The following is a 13,961-nucleotide window of genomic DNA, read 5'->3' as shown; positions in this document are numbered from 1 at the left end:
TCAAAGTTCTCCCTCAAAGGGAGTTATACGTTTTAAAAAGAGGGGCAAGTTACGACCCCGTTATATAGGACCTTTTGAGATCCTAGATAAGCTAGGCCTTTGTAGCCTATAAGTTGGCTCTGCCACCAAGCATTGTGGATGTATACAATACGTATTGCATCTCGCAATTAAGAAAGCATGTCATTAAGCAAGGTAAAGTAGTCCTAGCCAGGACCAAAGTGATGAAGAGAAATCAGTCCAGATACTTGATCGCAAGGTTCAAGTTTTACGAGACAATAATATTGTTCTCGTTATGTAGTGGAACCATCACAGGATGGAAAAGGCCACAAAAGAGATGAATGAAACGAACGACTAGTATCACAAGCTAGAATACCAGATATGCAATTTCGGGGACGAAATTGTTTTTAAGGAGGGAGAGATGTAATACCCCGTTTCCTCGAGCTAAGTTTAGAATAATTTTGAACTTAGATTTAAGATGATTCACGCCGGATAAAGAAAATGAATTTATTTTAATTCCAACAAATGATTTACAAAAGCATTTGTAAATTTAGTTATTAAATTTAGGGCTAATTGCCTGTAAATTCCTAACGTTTCCACGGAATTGATTTTTGCACCTTTTTTTATTTTTCTTCTTTTAAATACCTAACCTTTCATTTTTGTCTGGTTTTTGTCCGATGACCGGTTTTTTTTCACGCCGGCGCCGGAATTGATTATGTGGCAGCCGGAATTAACACTGTGGCAACCGGAAATTGACACTTAGGCTTATTATTGACATGTGGAATAAAAAAAACAAAAAAAAAAACAAAAAAAAAACAAAACAAAATCCCCATCGTGACACCATCTTCTTCCCCCTTCCTCCCCTCTCCCTCCCACCCGCTGCCGCCACCACACGCCACCAGACGCCGGCACCGCCACCTCTCCTCCGGAAATCAAACGACGATGGTGGTCTGTTGACTATTGACGCGGGAAAATGAAGTTTGAGGGCGAGGGACGAGGGGCATCAGAGGCGGCCGTCTGTGTGTGTGCGTTGGGAGAGAGAGAGCAGAGGCGAGGAGAGAAGGGATGGCGAGGCGGCGGCCGTGGCTGACAGCGGCGCCAGTCGCAGGGAGAAGACCCCTAGTTTCTATTTGTTAAATCGCCGCGCCGCTGCCCTGAAATTTCCGGTGGATTCGACGACTTCTGTTAAATCGCCGCCGCGGGGAGAAAAGCCCTAGAATATCTGTTAAATCGTCGCCGCCGCCGCCGCGTTCTTTAATTCCGCGCACCGCCGCGTTCTTTAATTTCGCTGCACTTTCTTTCTGCGTGTGTTCTTGGTGTGTAGTTGATTCTTGGGGATGTCTGAAAAGAAATTTGAGATTGTATTTTGGCTGACGTCGCCGCCGAGCCCTGGAGCTCGTCCGCCGCGCTGTCGAGGTGGGGAGGAGGATGGGCGCCGAGGTGGGGAAGGGGAGGGAGGCAGCGAGGTGGGGAGAGGGAGGGGCACGACGGCTGAGGGTGGCGGCGGTGGGTGGGGGAAGGGGAGGGGGAAGGGGGCGGTGGGCGCCGTCGCCGTCGCCGACGGCTGAGGGTGGCAGCGGTGGGTGGGGGAAGGGAGATTAGGGTTTGGGGGTGGGGGAGATTGGGGAAGATGATGATGTGTGTGTTTTTTTTTGTTTTTTTTTTATTATTTTTTTTCCACATGTCAATAATAAGCCTAGGTGTCAATTTCCGGCTGCCACAGTGTTAATTCCGGCTGCCACATAATCAATTCCGGCGCCAGCGTGAAAAAAAACCGGTCATCGGACAAAAACCAGACAAAAAGGAAAGGTTAGGTATTTAAAAGAAGAAAAATAAAAAAAGGTGCAAAAACCAATTCGGTGGAAACGTTAGGAATTTACAGGCAATTAGCCCTTAAATTTATATGCATTGCATATTTATTTAATTTAGCATTCAAGCATTTTTCACGAGCTTTTAATTAGCAAACCCTGAAGTATTATTACAGTTTCGACAATTTTATCCTGAGAGATTTAAATTGTCCAATCAATATCTCATCTCACACTACACCCTACACCTCCTTCCAACCACCCTACACCATACCTTGTCTTTTCAAAATCAGCTTTAAGCTTTAAGTCATGTCTTTAGGTATGCAGTCCAACTCCAACCCCCACGCTAAATTAAAACACTCAAGGCCATTTCTTGGCACTTCTTTACAATTTTCAGCAGCTCCCAACTCTCTCCAAGCGTTATGCTAACTACACATGTAAGTTTGAGTTTTGAACTTGAGACTACTCCATTTCTTTCATGTTTCATCCTGCAAGTATTGATAATAAATCAATATCTGTAGTTATTCTACTAGCTCCATTCACCAAGTTCAGTAGCAGTAAATCCAGCAGCTGCACCATTCAAATTCAGCAACCTCAAACCAAAAACTCCTAAAGGTTTCATCTTTTGAACTCTGCTTATTCCATTTCACAAACATGAACAGTACATGAAGTTTTACAGCTACCCAACAGATTTTCACGAGCATACATGCATTCACAAACAAGTTTTATACAAGTGTAGATATGTATAAATGATCTGTATATATATATATATATGTACATACATCAGAGCATGATTTTAAGAAAAAGAAGGAAGAAGGAGTCTTGAGCTTTGTTTGTGCTTGTCGTTGTTCGAACGTTTGCTGTTGTTTTGAGTCGAGAGTGGAGGGAGGCAGATGCGGTCGGCGGCGGTGGTTCTCCTGCTGCTGTCGGCCGGAGTTTTGAGGGAGAGGCGACGAGGCAAGGGCCTTGTTGCTGCTCTGAGCCGGGTCGGGGCTGGGTTTTGTCGAGGGCGGAACGGCGGCGGCAGTCTGCTCCATCAACTGCTGTCGGCCGGAGTGAGCAGAGAGTAGGGGGATGGGTGACTGGTCTGGCTGGGTTTAACCGAGGGAGATGGCAGGGCGCGGCGGCAGTCCCCTTCTTCTGCTGTCGCTCGGCCACGGACGGAGGAAGAGAGGTCGGAGACGCGGTCGGCGGCAGGATTGCTGCTGCAGTCGCCGAGCTCAGGCGAGCAGTCGTGTCGAGAGGGAGAGAGGCGAGCAGTCGTGACTGATGAGGGAGAGTGAGAGGCTGATGGGTGCGGATGTGTGTGTGGCGTGACTAATGGAGGGAGGAAAGGAAGAAAAGAAAGGCTAGGTTTGGGCTTGGGGAGTTGGGCTTGAGTGTTGGGCCGAATCAGTTGGGCCGAGTTCAGTTTAATTCTTTTCCAGTTGGGCTGATTGGTTTATTTTCAGTTGGGCCCCTATTAATTTATTCAATTGGGCTGTGCAGCTTCTTTTTTTTAATGGAATGCACTATTTTAATTAATTAGACTTGATAAGTTTGATTAATTATTTTAATTTTCATAATAATATTAAATTATTATTATGTGCATATTTTGAGTAAATTACTTATTATATGCTAAGCATGACATGAAATTGCATTTAATTTGCAATAAAAGTATTTATGATTTAATTGGTTTTATTTATAATTCCAATTATTAAAGAAAGACGAGTAAGAATATTGTTGGTGTTCTTAACTCAAGAGAATTGTTTTCAATTATTTATTTATTAAATTTTTGAAAACCCGGCTAAGTGAATCATAGAATGTTAAGTACTTCACCATGACTTAAGATTAGATTCAAGGAGACCTATTAAGAATAGATTTCTTGTAGGCTTTGAGCGTCAGGAGGATTAGCACTGCTATTCCGATTCAGAGATAAGAATAAACGACAGGCTTTGCCTATACAGGTGGGCTTATTTTCCAAATGTATGATTGAGCTAATGAGCTTAAATATTCGTGATATATAAATTGCTTATCCAATAAAATATTTTTGTGCACTCTACCATGTTTAAGACTCGTACAGTTAATCAATTGAGGTTCTCTTATGACCTAATACGTTGTTTGAGAATTGTGTACACTTATTAGCTGACTCGGTGGGTTGATCTCCATCGGGCACTAACCAGAGGCGTTATAAGGGTGCTCGACGGGATGTGTTCCGGAGCATAGTTATGATAGGCCTGTCTGGATTAATTTCCGAGGTTTATTTTACTTGGCTGGGTTACACCCTCAGTTCAAGTCAGCGGGAGACAGAGATCCGTCGGTGGCTAGAGGTCCGGGATCACAGCGAGTAACAGAATGGAGTGTGCAAACGCGCGAAAATAATTAAGTATTATATGAAATGTTTTAACATGCATAGAAGTTATTTTCTCTTTAAAAACCTTCTATGACATGTTAGTAAGATTGGATAAACTGTTCTTCAGATTATGAAATGCTTTAAAAGTTGCAGCCCACTAAGTACATTAGTACTTAGCCCAAAAATACTTTCAAATGTTTTCAGGTTAATGGCTGGTGATGACGGGGCAGAGCTGAGGCTAGAGTTCAACTCCTTATTTTGACTTCCGCTGTAGAACTAGCCAGTATCTATCTTTTGTTGAGCCTAAACTTATTGACTCTCAAGTATTTCACTCTATGAATGTTGGTTATCTGAAGCATGACACTAAACTTGTGATCCTGAAGTTGTTATGTTCGTTGATTGATTCGTATCACTTGAATACTTGTCTTTCTTCATCCAAAGGGGCTAAGCCCGATTGTTATCCCTTTTATTCGGATTTCACAAGGATTTTTCCCTTGTTCATTTAAATGATGAGTTGTACCCCAGTTATAGTTATTGTTTCAAGAATTGGGGTGTGACAGAATGGTATCAGAGCATAAGTTTTCTTTCATGCCTCTGATAACCAAAAGTTTCTAATGTTGAGTCTAGATTAGTAGCTCTAGACTTCTAAGAAAGTTGTTGAACCTCAGCTCGCCGTCACACTGCCGCAAGAAAATAGTACGATTTAAAAGTTTCAAAGTTATTAAATATTTTGAGAGTTTTCAAGAAGCGTAAATGATGCTATGTGAATTGCTTACCGCTTTCCATATGCTATAAGTTATGAATTGTAAATCGCTTTCATATTGTTATTTTGGGTCTCCGACCCATATAACCAGCTAAGTATCGTGTTTGGGACAACCCGAGCCCTTAACGATAAGATAAGATAGTATCGTGTTTGGGACAACTCGAGCCCTTAACGATAAGATGAGTTAAAGTCGTGTTTAAGACTATTGAGCCTTTCACGAATACTAGATGTATAGTCGAGTTAGATTCTTTGAATCTTTCCGGCAATAGAAAAGCTTCATGTGACATTAAATGTCCACATGTTTCAGGTTTCAAAGAGAATGAATGAATGAGAGAGTTTATGTTATCGTTTTAGGTTCACTGCCTATACGATCAGAATGAAGGGTCCTCTTACAACTGTTTGAGTACCACCCAAGAATACCTTGGGAATGTTAGTCGTGATAGCTCCGCTTGATCGATTTAAGTAAGGACTGGTAAGATAGAAACGTTTAACATAGATATGTTATAACGTAGCAGAAATGAGATGAGATTAAGGATTCACTTGAGTATTCCTCCAAGATAGATCAGTTTCCACATAGAGTTAGCCTTTCATAGGGTTACACTATAGAAGCGATATACCTTGAGTATATCTATGTATGTATATATGTATGCATGCATGCGGAATGAGTCTCACATTTGTGTTGATTTCGTCCGTTAATCAGAATGGAAGATGCACCGAGAGGACGCGGTAGGGGACGAGGACGTGGTCGCGGACGCGGCAGGGGATTCATCCCTGAACAGCCTATCCCTCAAGTAGCACCAGAGCGTACTGCTGAGGAAAAGTTTCGTAAGGAAAAGCCTCCAACGTTTGATGGTTTGGGCGATCCCACGGACGCCGAGAAATGGGTTAGAGCAGTGGAGCGAATTTTCAGGTACATTCGTTGCGATGACGAAGACAAAGTGACTTGCGCGACTTACCAACTGGTAGACGAAGCCGACTTCTGGTGGGAATCGGTGAGGCGCACAATGACTGAGGAACAATGGGAAAATTTCACATGGAAAGATTTTAAGACTGAGTTGTATGAGAAGTATATACCAAGCTGCCATAGACAGAAGAAACAGAACGAGTTCTGGAACTTGAAACAGAGGGCTGGAACAGTGACTGAGTATGATAGGGCCTTTAACCAGCTGTCAAGATATGTTCCACTCTTAGTGGATACTGATGAGAAGCGAGCAGAGAAATTTAGGAACGGACTGCGCCACGAGATATCAATCTCCCTAACAAGCCAGGGAGGTCTCACTTACGCACAAACGTTGAGCAGGGCTCTCACCATTGAGTCATTGCTACCAAAGGAAAAAGGAAAAGCTCCGGGACAGTCTGGATTCGTACCACCTCAAGATGGTGGTAAAGGAAAAAGAAAGTGGAATGAGGGAACTGGAGGAAACCCCGAAAATGGAAATGGGAAGAAACCATGGGCTGCTAACCAAAATCAGAATCAACATCAAAACCAACAGCCGAATGCAGTGGTTCGACCACCTTGCCCAAAATGTCAAAGGCATCATTCAGGGGAATGCTTGAAAGGATTGAATATCTGCTACAGTTGCGGGGAAACTGGGCACTATGCTTCAGTATGTCCAAAGAAGAACGGAGGAGCACCTCAACAGCAAAACCCCGGGAATCAGCAACGACAAAATCAGGGTCCTGGAGGACAACGTGGACAGCCACAGAACGCTAGGGCCTATGCCCTTAACCAAAACCAAGCAGCAGGAAACCAAGGAAAACTGGCAGGTATGACAAATGTTTTCGATGTGCCGATTATAGCTTTGTTCGATACTGGGGCAACCCACTCTTTCTTTTCGCATGCTGCTTGTAAGAGATTAAAGCTGACTTCATTTGGCTGAGACAACCTTAGAGGTTAGCACCCCTAGTGGTGTAAGTTTAACTACAAAGGACGTTATCTCGAACTTAGAGCTGAACATAGGTGCCGAAACGTTTAAAGTCGTTTGTATGTCATCGCTATGATAGAATTTAACGTAATCCTAGAGATTGAACAAGCTCACGATAAAGAATAGATATCATCTTCCAAGGATAGACGACCTGCTCAATCAGTTGAGAGGAGCCGGTGTGTTTTCCAAGATTGACCTAAGATCTGGTTACCACCAACTCAGGATGAAAAGAGAAGACATCCCAAAGACAACATTTCGAACGCGTTACGGACATTACGAGTTCACAGTGATGCCCTTCGATTTAACGAATGCCCCAGCAGTTTTCATGGACCTGATGAACAGAGTTTTCCACCAGTATCTTGATAGTTTTATCTTAGTGTTTATCGACGACATCCTCGTATACTCTAAGACCAAAGAACAACACGAGGAGCACTTGCGCATCGTACTCGAAACCCTGCGTAATGAGAGACTGTTTGCCAAATTCAGCAAATGCGAATTTTGGTTGAGAGAAGTGATGTTTCTCAGTCACATAGTGTCGACTGAAGGAATCAAAGTAGACCCCGCCAAGGTCGAAGCAGTCAAGGAATGGAAAGCACCATCAAATGTCAATGAGATCAGGAGTATCCTCGGTCTAGCAGGCTACTACAGAAGATTCATCGAAGGATTCTCGAAATTGGCTAGGCCAATGACACAGCTTTTGAGAAAAATGACTAAATACGTTTGGTCTGAAGCGTGCGAACAAAGTTTTAAGGAACTCAAGACTAAACTGACTACTGCACCAGTGTTAGCAATACCAGAAGAGAATGAAGGATTCGTGGTGTATACTGATGCCTCGAAACTAGGATTGGGTTGCGTGTTGATGCAAAATCAGAAAGTGATAGCATACGCGTCTCGTCAATTGAAGCCCCATGAGCTTAACTACCCAACAGAAGGAGCTGATTCGTGACTTCGCCTCACTCAGCTTAGAGATTGTTTATCCCCCAAATTCAGTATCAGGTTGCGTAGCTGCGCTGACAGCTAAACCTGATTTGAGAGAAAGAATTGTGCAAGCACAAAGAGAAGATTGGTTCTTGGAGAAGATGCGTCTCGCTGCAAGAACGAATGAAACGAAAGGATTCACTGAAGCAAAGGATAACGCACTTATGGTTGGTGAAAGATTGTGTGTGCCACACAAAGAAGAATTAAAGAACAAGATTATGAGCGAGGCTCATGATACCCCTTACACTGCACATCCAGGCAGCACAAAGATATACCAGGATTTGAAGAAAATTTTCTGGTGGAAAGGAATGAAAAGAGACATAGCGTCATAGTGGACTGATTATCAAAGTCAGCGCACTTTCTGCCAATTCAAATGACATTTGGATTGGAGAAACTTGCAAAGTTATTTGTCAAAGAGATAGTACGCCTTCACGGTGTACCTGTATCTATCACGACAGATCGTGACACCAGATTCACATCTTGTTTCTGGAAAAGTTTACAAGAAGCAATGGGCACTCAGCTGAATTTCAGCACAGCGTACCACCCCCAGACTGACGGACAGTCAGAAAGAAAGATTCAGATCCTAGAAGATATGCTGCGAACGATTGTCGCAGACAAAGGTGGAAGTTGGGAGGATTTGTTACCTCTTGTAGAATTTGCTTATAACAATAGTTATCAAGCAACAATTGGAATGGCTCCATATGAGGCTTTGTATGGCCGAAAATGTCGATCACTACTTTATTGGGATGAAGTAGGTGAAAGAAAGCTGTTAGGTCATGAACTGGTCCAACAGATGGTTGAGAAGGTCGACCACATCAAGCAAAGAATCAAAGAAGCTCAAGATAGACAAAAGTCTTACGCCGATAAATGCAAATCGGAGTTAGAATTCAATGTTGGGGATCGAGTCTTCCTCAAAGTTCTCCCTCAAAGGGAGTTATACGTTTTAAAAAGAGGGGCAAGTTACGACCCCGTTATATAGGACCTTTTGAGATCCTAGATAAGCTAGGCCTTTGTAGCCTATAAGTTGGCTCTGCCACCAAGCATTGTGGATGTATACAATACGTATTGCATCTCGCAATTAAGAAAGCATGTCATTAAGCAAGGTAAAGTAGTCCTAGCCAGGACCAAAGTGATGAAGAGAAATCAGTCCAGATACTTGATCGCAAGGTTCAAGTTTTACGAGACAATAATATTGTTCTCGTCATGTAGTGGAACCATCACAGGATGGAAAAGGCCACAAAAGAGATGAATGAAACGAACGACTAGTATCACAAGCTAGAATACCAGATATGCAATTTCGGGGACGAAATTTTTTTTAAGGAGGGAGAGATGTAATACCCCGTTTCCTCGAGCTAAGTTTAGAATAATTTTGAACTTAGATTTAAGATGATTCACGCCGGATAAAGAAAATGAATTTATTTTAATTCCAACAAATGATTTACAAAAGCATTTGTAAATTTAGTTATTAAATTTATATGCATTGCATATTTATTTAATTTAGCATTCAAGCATTTTTCACGAGCTTTTAATTAGCAAACCCTGAAGTATTATTACAGTTTCGACAATTTTATCCTGAGAGATTTAAATTGTCCAATCAATATCTCATCTCACACTACACCCTACACCTCCTTCCAGCCACCCTACACCATACCTTGTCTTTTCAAAATCAGCTTTAAGCTTTAAGTCATGTCTTTAGGTATGCAGTCCAACTCCAACCCCCACGCTAAATTAAAACACTCAAGGCCATTTCTTGGCACTTCTTTACAATTTTCAGCAGCTCCCAACTCTCTCCAAGCGTTATGCTAACTACACATGTAAGTTTGAGTTTTGAACTTGAGACTACTCCATTTCTTTCATGTTTCATCCTGCAAGTATTGATAATAAATCAATATCTGTAGTTATTCTACTAGCTCCATTCACCAAGTTCAGTAGCAGTAAATCCAGCAGCTGCACCCTTCAAATTCAGCAACCTCAAACCAAAAACTCCTAAAGGTTTCATCTTTTGAACTCTGCTTATTCCATTTCACAAACATGAACAGTACATGAAGTTTTACAGCTACCCAACAGATTTTCACGAGCATACATGCATTCACAAACAAGTTTTATACAAGTGTAGATATGTATAAATGATCTGTATATATATATATGTACATACATCAGAGCATGATTTTAAGAAAAAGAAGGAAGAAGGAGTCTTGAGCTTTGTTTGTGCTTGTCGTTGTTCGAACGTTTGCTGTTGTTTTGAGTCGAGAGTGGAGGGAGGCAGATGCGGTCGGCGGCGGTGGTTCTCCTGCTGCTGTCGGCCGGAGTTTTGAGGGAGAGGCGACGAGGCAAGGGCCTTGTTGCTGCTCTGAGCCGGGTCGGGGCTGGGTTTTGTCGAGGGCGGAACGGCGGCGGCAGTCTGCTCCATCAACTGCTGTCGGCCGGAGTGAGCAGAGAGTAGGGGGATGGGTGACTGGTCTGGCTGGGTTTAACCGAGGGAGATGGCAGGGCGCGGCGGCAGTCCCCTTCTTCTGCTGTCGCTCGGCCACGGACGGAGGAAGAGAGGTCGGAGACGCGGTCGGCGGCAGGATTGCTGCTGCAGTCGCCGAGCTCAGGCGAGCAGTCGTGTCGAGAGGGAGAGAGGCGAGCAGTCGTGACTGATGAGGGAGAGTGAGAGGCTGATGGGTGCGGATGTGTGTGTGGCGTGACTAATGGAGGGAAGAAAGGAAGAAAAGAAAGGCTAGGTTTGGGCTTGGGGAGTTGGGCTTGAGTGTTGGGCCGAATCAGTTGGGCCGAGTTCAGTTTAATTCTTTTCCAGTTGGGCTGATTGGTTTATTTTCAGTTGGGCCCCTATTAATTTATTCAATTGGGCTGTGCAGCTTCTTTTTTTTAATGGAATGCACTATTTTAATTAATTAGACTTGATAAGTTTGATTAATTATTTTAATTTTCATAATAATATTAAATTATTATTATGTGCATATTTTGAGTAAATTACTTATTATATGCTAAGCATGACATGAAATTGCATTTAATTTGCAATAAAAGTATTTATGATTTAATTGGTTTTATTTATAATTCCAATTATTAAAGAAAGACGAGTAAGAATATTGTTGGTGTTCTTAACTCAAGAGAATTGTTTTCAATTATTTATTTATTAAATTTTTGAAAACCCGGCTAAGTGAATCATAGAATGTTAAGTACTTCACCATGACTTAAGATTAGATTCAAGGAGACCTATTAAGAATAGATTTCTTGTAGGCTTTGAGCGTCAGGAGGATTAGCACTGCTATTCCGATTCAGAGATAAGAATAAACGACAGGCTTTGCCTATACAGGTGGGCTTATTTTCCAAATGTATGATTGAGCTAATGAGCTTAAATATTCGTGATATATAAATTGCTTATCCAATAAAATATTTTTGTGCACTCTACCATGTTTAAGGCTCGTACAGTTAATCAATTGAGGTTCTCTTATGACCTAATACGTTGTTTGAGAATTGTGTACACTTGTTAGCTGACTCGGTGGGTTGATCTCCATCGGGCACTAACCAGAGGCGTTATAAGGGTGCTCGACGGGATGTGTTCCGGAGCATAGTTATGATAGGCCTGTCTGGATTAATTTCCGAGGTTTATTTTACTTGGCTGGGTTACACCCTCAGTTCAAGTCAGCGGGAGACAGAGATCCGTCGGTGGCTAGAGGTCCGGGATCACAGCGAGTAACAGAATGGAGTGTGCAAACGCGCGAAAATAATTAAGTATTATATGAAATGTTTTAACATGCATAGAAGTTATTTTCTCTTTAAAAACCTTCTATGACATGTTAGTAAGATTGGATAAACTGTTCTTCAGATTATGAAATGCTTTAAAAGTTGCAGCCCACTAAGTACATTAGTACTTAGCCCAAAAATACTTTCAAATGTTTTCAGGTTAATGGCTGGTGATGACGGGGCAGAGCTGAGGCTAGAGTTCAACTCCTTATTTTGACTTCCGCTGTAGAACTAGCCAGTATCTATCTTTTGTTGAGCCTAAACTTATTGACTCTCAAGTATTTCACTCTATGAATGTTGGTTATCTGAAGCATGACACTAAACTTGTGATCCTGAAGTTGTTATGTTCGTTGATTGATTCGTATCACTTGAATACTTGTCTTTCTTCATCCAAAGGGGCTAAGCCCGATTGTTATCCCTTTTATTCGGATTTCACAAGGATTTTTCCCTTGTTCATTTAAATGATGAGTTGTACCCCAGTTATAGTTATTGTTTCAAGAATTGGGGTGTGACAGAAATTATATGCATAAATGAGTGAGTAGCGTTATAAATGGATTAATCTTTTGGCAGTAGGTAGAGTCCATTTAATTTCAGCTGCATTTAATTGGCAAGGGCACAATAACAATAATACTAGATGAAGCCCTTTTTGGTCATGAGCGTATCTTACATGTAAATCTTGAAGATGTTGAGCCTTTCTGCCGCTTGAAGCCAATTTCATATACGTGCATTGCTGTCTATATATGGTAAGTAATTGATTATATATCTATAGTATGTTTCCAATTTAAATTATATTTGATTAATTTTGTCTTTTCTGCGTAGGCTCTTGTTCGGTAAGGTGAAGAAGCTAGACAAGGCCAATAAGTTTAGATTTGTTGATCCTTACAACATAGGACATGTACCATCCACTAAGAAGGATACAAAATCGATCAATGAAAGAATGGAACGAAGAGCACAAGATTTAGCAAATCGACTTGTTGGTACATTGTCCAATCAATTTGTATTGGTTCCATGTAATGTGGAGTAAGTAAAAACTTATATATTATTTTCTAATGTTTAATACTTGCATGCACTCATTATTTGTCGTGATTACATTTAGTGAGCATTGGATTCTTACTGTGATCGACCCTCACAAGGAGGAGATTGGTATATTGGACCCATTTTATAGTGGTATTCATGATAGTACTTGGAAAAAAGTTATTGAATGGTAAGTCATTGTTGTTTTACTATTTCTTACTATGTATTTTATAATTTATTAGTCCTTGAATTAAACTCTTTATGTCTCATATATGAAGGGCGTTAAAGATGTTCAATGCCACGATGCAGAGGAAAGGAAGAAAGACACTAAACTGGTCAATACCTAAGGTATGTAACTTCATAAAAATAAAATAAATGATAAGGAATAAACTTTTCATTAACAATTTAATTTGAATATAGGTTCCTAAACAACCTGACAACTCTCAGTGTGGTTTTTATGTCATGAGATATATGAAAGATATTATTGAGTCTGCTAATTTTGAGAGGATTAGCTCGCTGCAATTATTGGTACGTAATTATTATAATTATATCTTGTTGAACATATTTGATGGTTTGCCATATTCTTATGAGACATATCTATTACTTTACAGTTCAATAGCAAAAGTTATTCTAGTGTGGAGATTGATGAAGTGCGGAGGGAGTGGGCTGATTGTGTTTTGCAGGTAATATGATCAAAGCTAACTTGGATGCAAAGAGGAAAGAAGACCACATTGAGTTTTTGAAAAATTGAGGCTTCAAGAACATTTGATTTTGAGAGTTGATATTAGATTTTGTCTTCCTAGAAACTTGATATTAGACTTTCTATTGTTATATTGATAGTTGAAACTTGGTGCGAGACATTGGAGATGATTGTAACGTACATTGGTGCTAATTGATTGTGTAATTCGATATTTGTTGTTATTAGTTATATATAATTTTATTTAAAAAACTGTTTTTATAGGGCCTACAAAATGTATTTAAAAATTATTTTTTTTCCTTTAATTTAGCTACGAAACCGGTTATAAACCGGTTTCTATAGGTGACTTCTTTGCGGTTTCTTTTATGGTAACAGACACCATTAATTGTTGTGCTAATAGAAATCCGGTTTATAACCGGTTTCTAATATATCTACGAAACCGGTTTATAACCGGTTTCTATCAGCGCCCACTTATAGCGGTGTCTATTACCGCAAAAGACACCGCTAAAAAGTCACGCTAATAGAAACCGGTTTTAAACCGGTGTCATAAGCACTTACGAAACCGGTTAATAACCGGTTTCTATTAGCGCCTTTTTTAAGACACTTATAACACCGGTGCCTACGAAACCGGTCATTTTAGTACATAGAAACCGGTTTTTAACCGGTTTCTATCAGCATTTTTGTTGTAGTGTGGTCTCTT

General features: G+C 41.0%; 1 protein-coding gene across 1 annotated transcript; it reads left to right on the top strand.

The window, feature by feature from the left end:
* Positions 1 to 5,901: 5,901 nt before the first annotated feature.
* Positions 5,902 to 13,536, top strand: LOC130994364 (uncharacterized). The gene is made up of 8 exons (XM_057919409.1): positions 5,902 to 6,169; positions 6,477 to 6,664; positions 12,145 to 12,293; positions 12,370 to 12,570; positions 12,647 to 12,754; positions 12,843 to 12,912; positions 12,985 to 13,092; positions 13,176 to 13,536. The coding sequence occupies exons 1-8, from the start codon at positions 5,902 to 5,904 to the stop codon at positions 13,254 to 13,256; spliced, it is 1,173 nt and encodes a 390-aa protein (XP_057775392.1). The 3' UTR covers positions 13,257 to 13,536.
* The last annotated feature ends 425 nt before the right edge of the window (positions 13,537 to 13,961 follow it).

Source organism: Salvia miltiorrhiza, chromosome 7, assembly GCF_028751815.1.
Source record: "Salvia miltiorrhiza cultivar Shanhuang (shh) chromosome 7, IMPLAD_Smil_shh, whole genome shotgun sequence".
Classification (NCBI taxonomy): Eukaryota; Viridiplantae; Streptophyta; class Magnoliopsida; order Lamiales; family Lamiaceae; genus Salvia; species Salvia miltiorrhiza.
The sequence above is the reverse complement of the archived record's forward strand: the minus strand, read 5'-3'. Positions and strand labels throughout refer to the sequence as shown.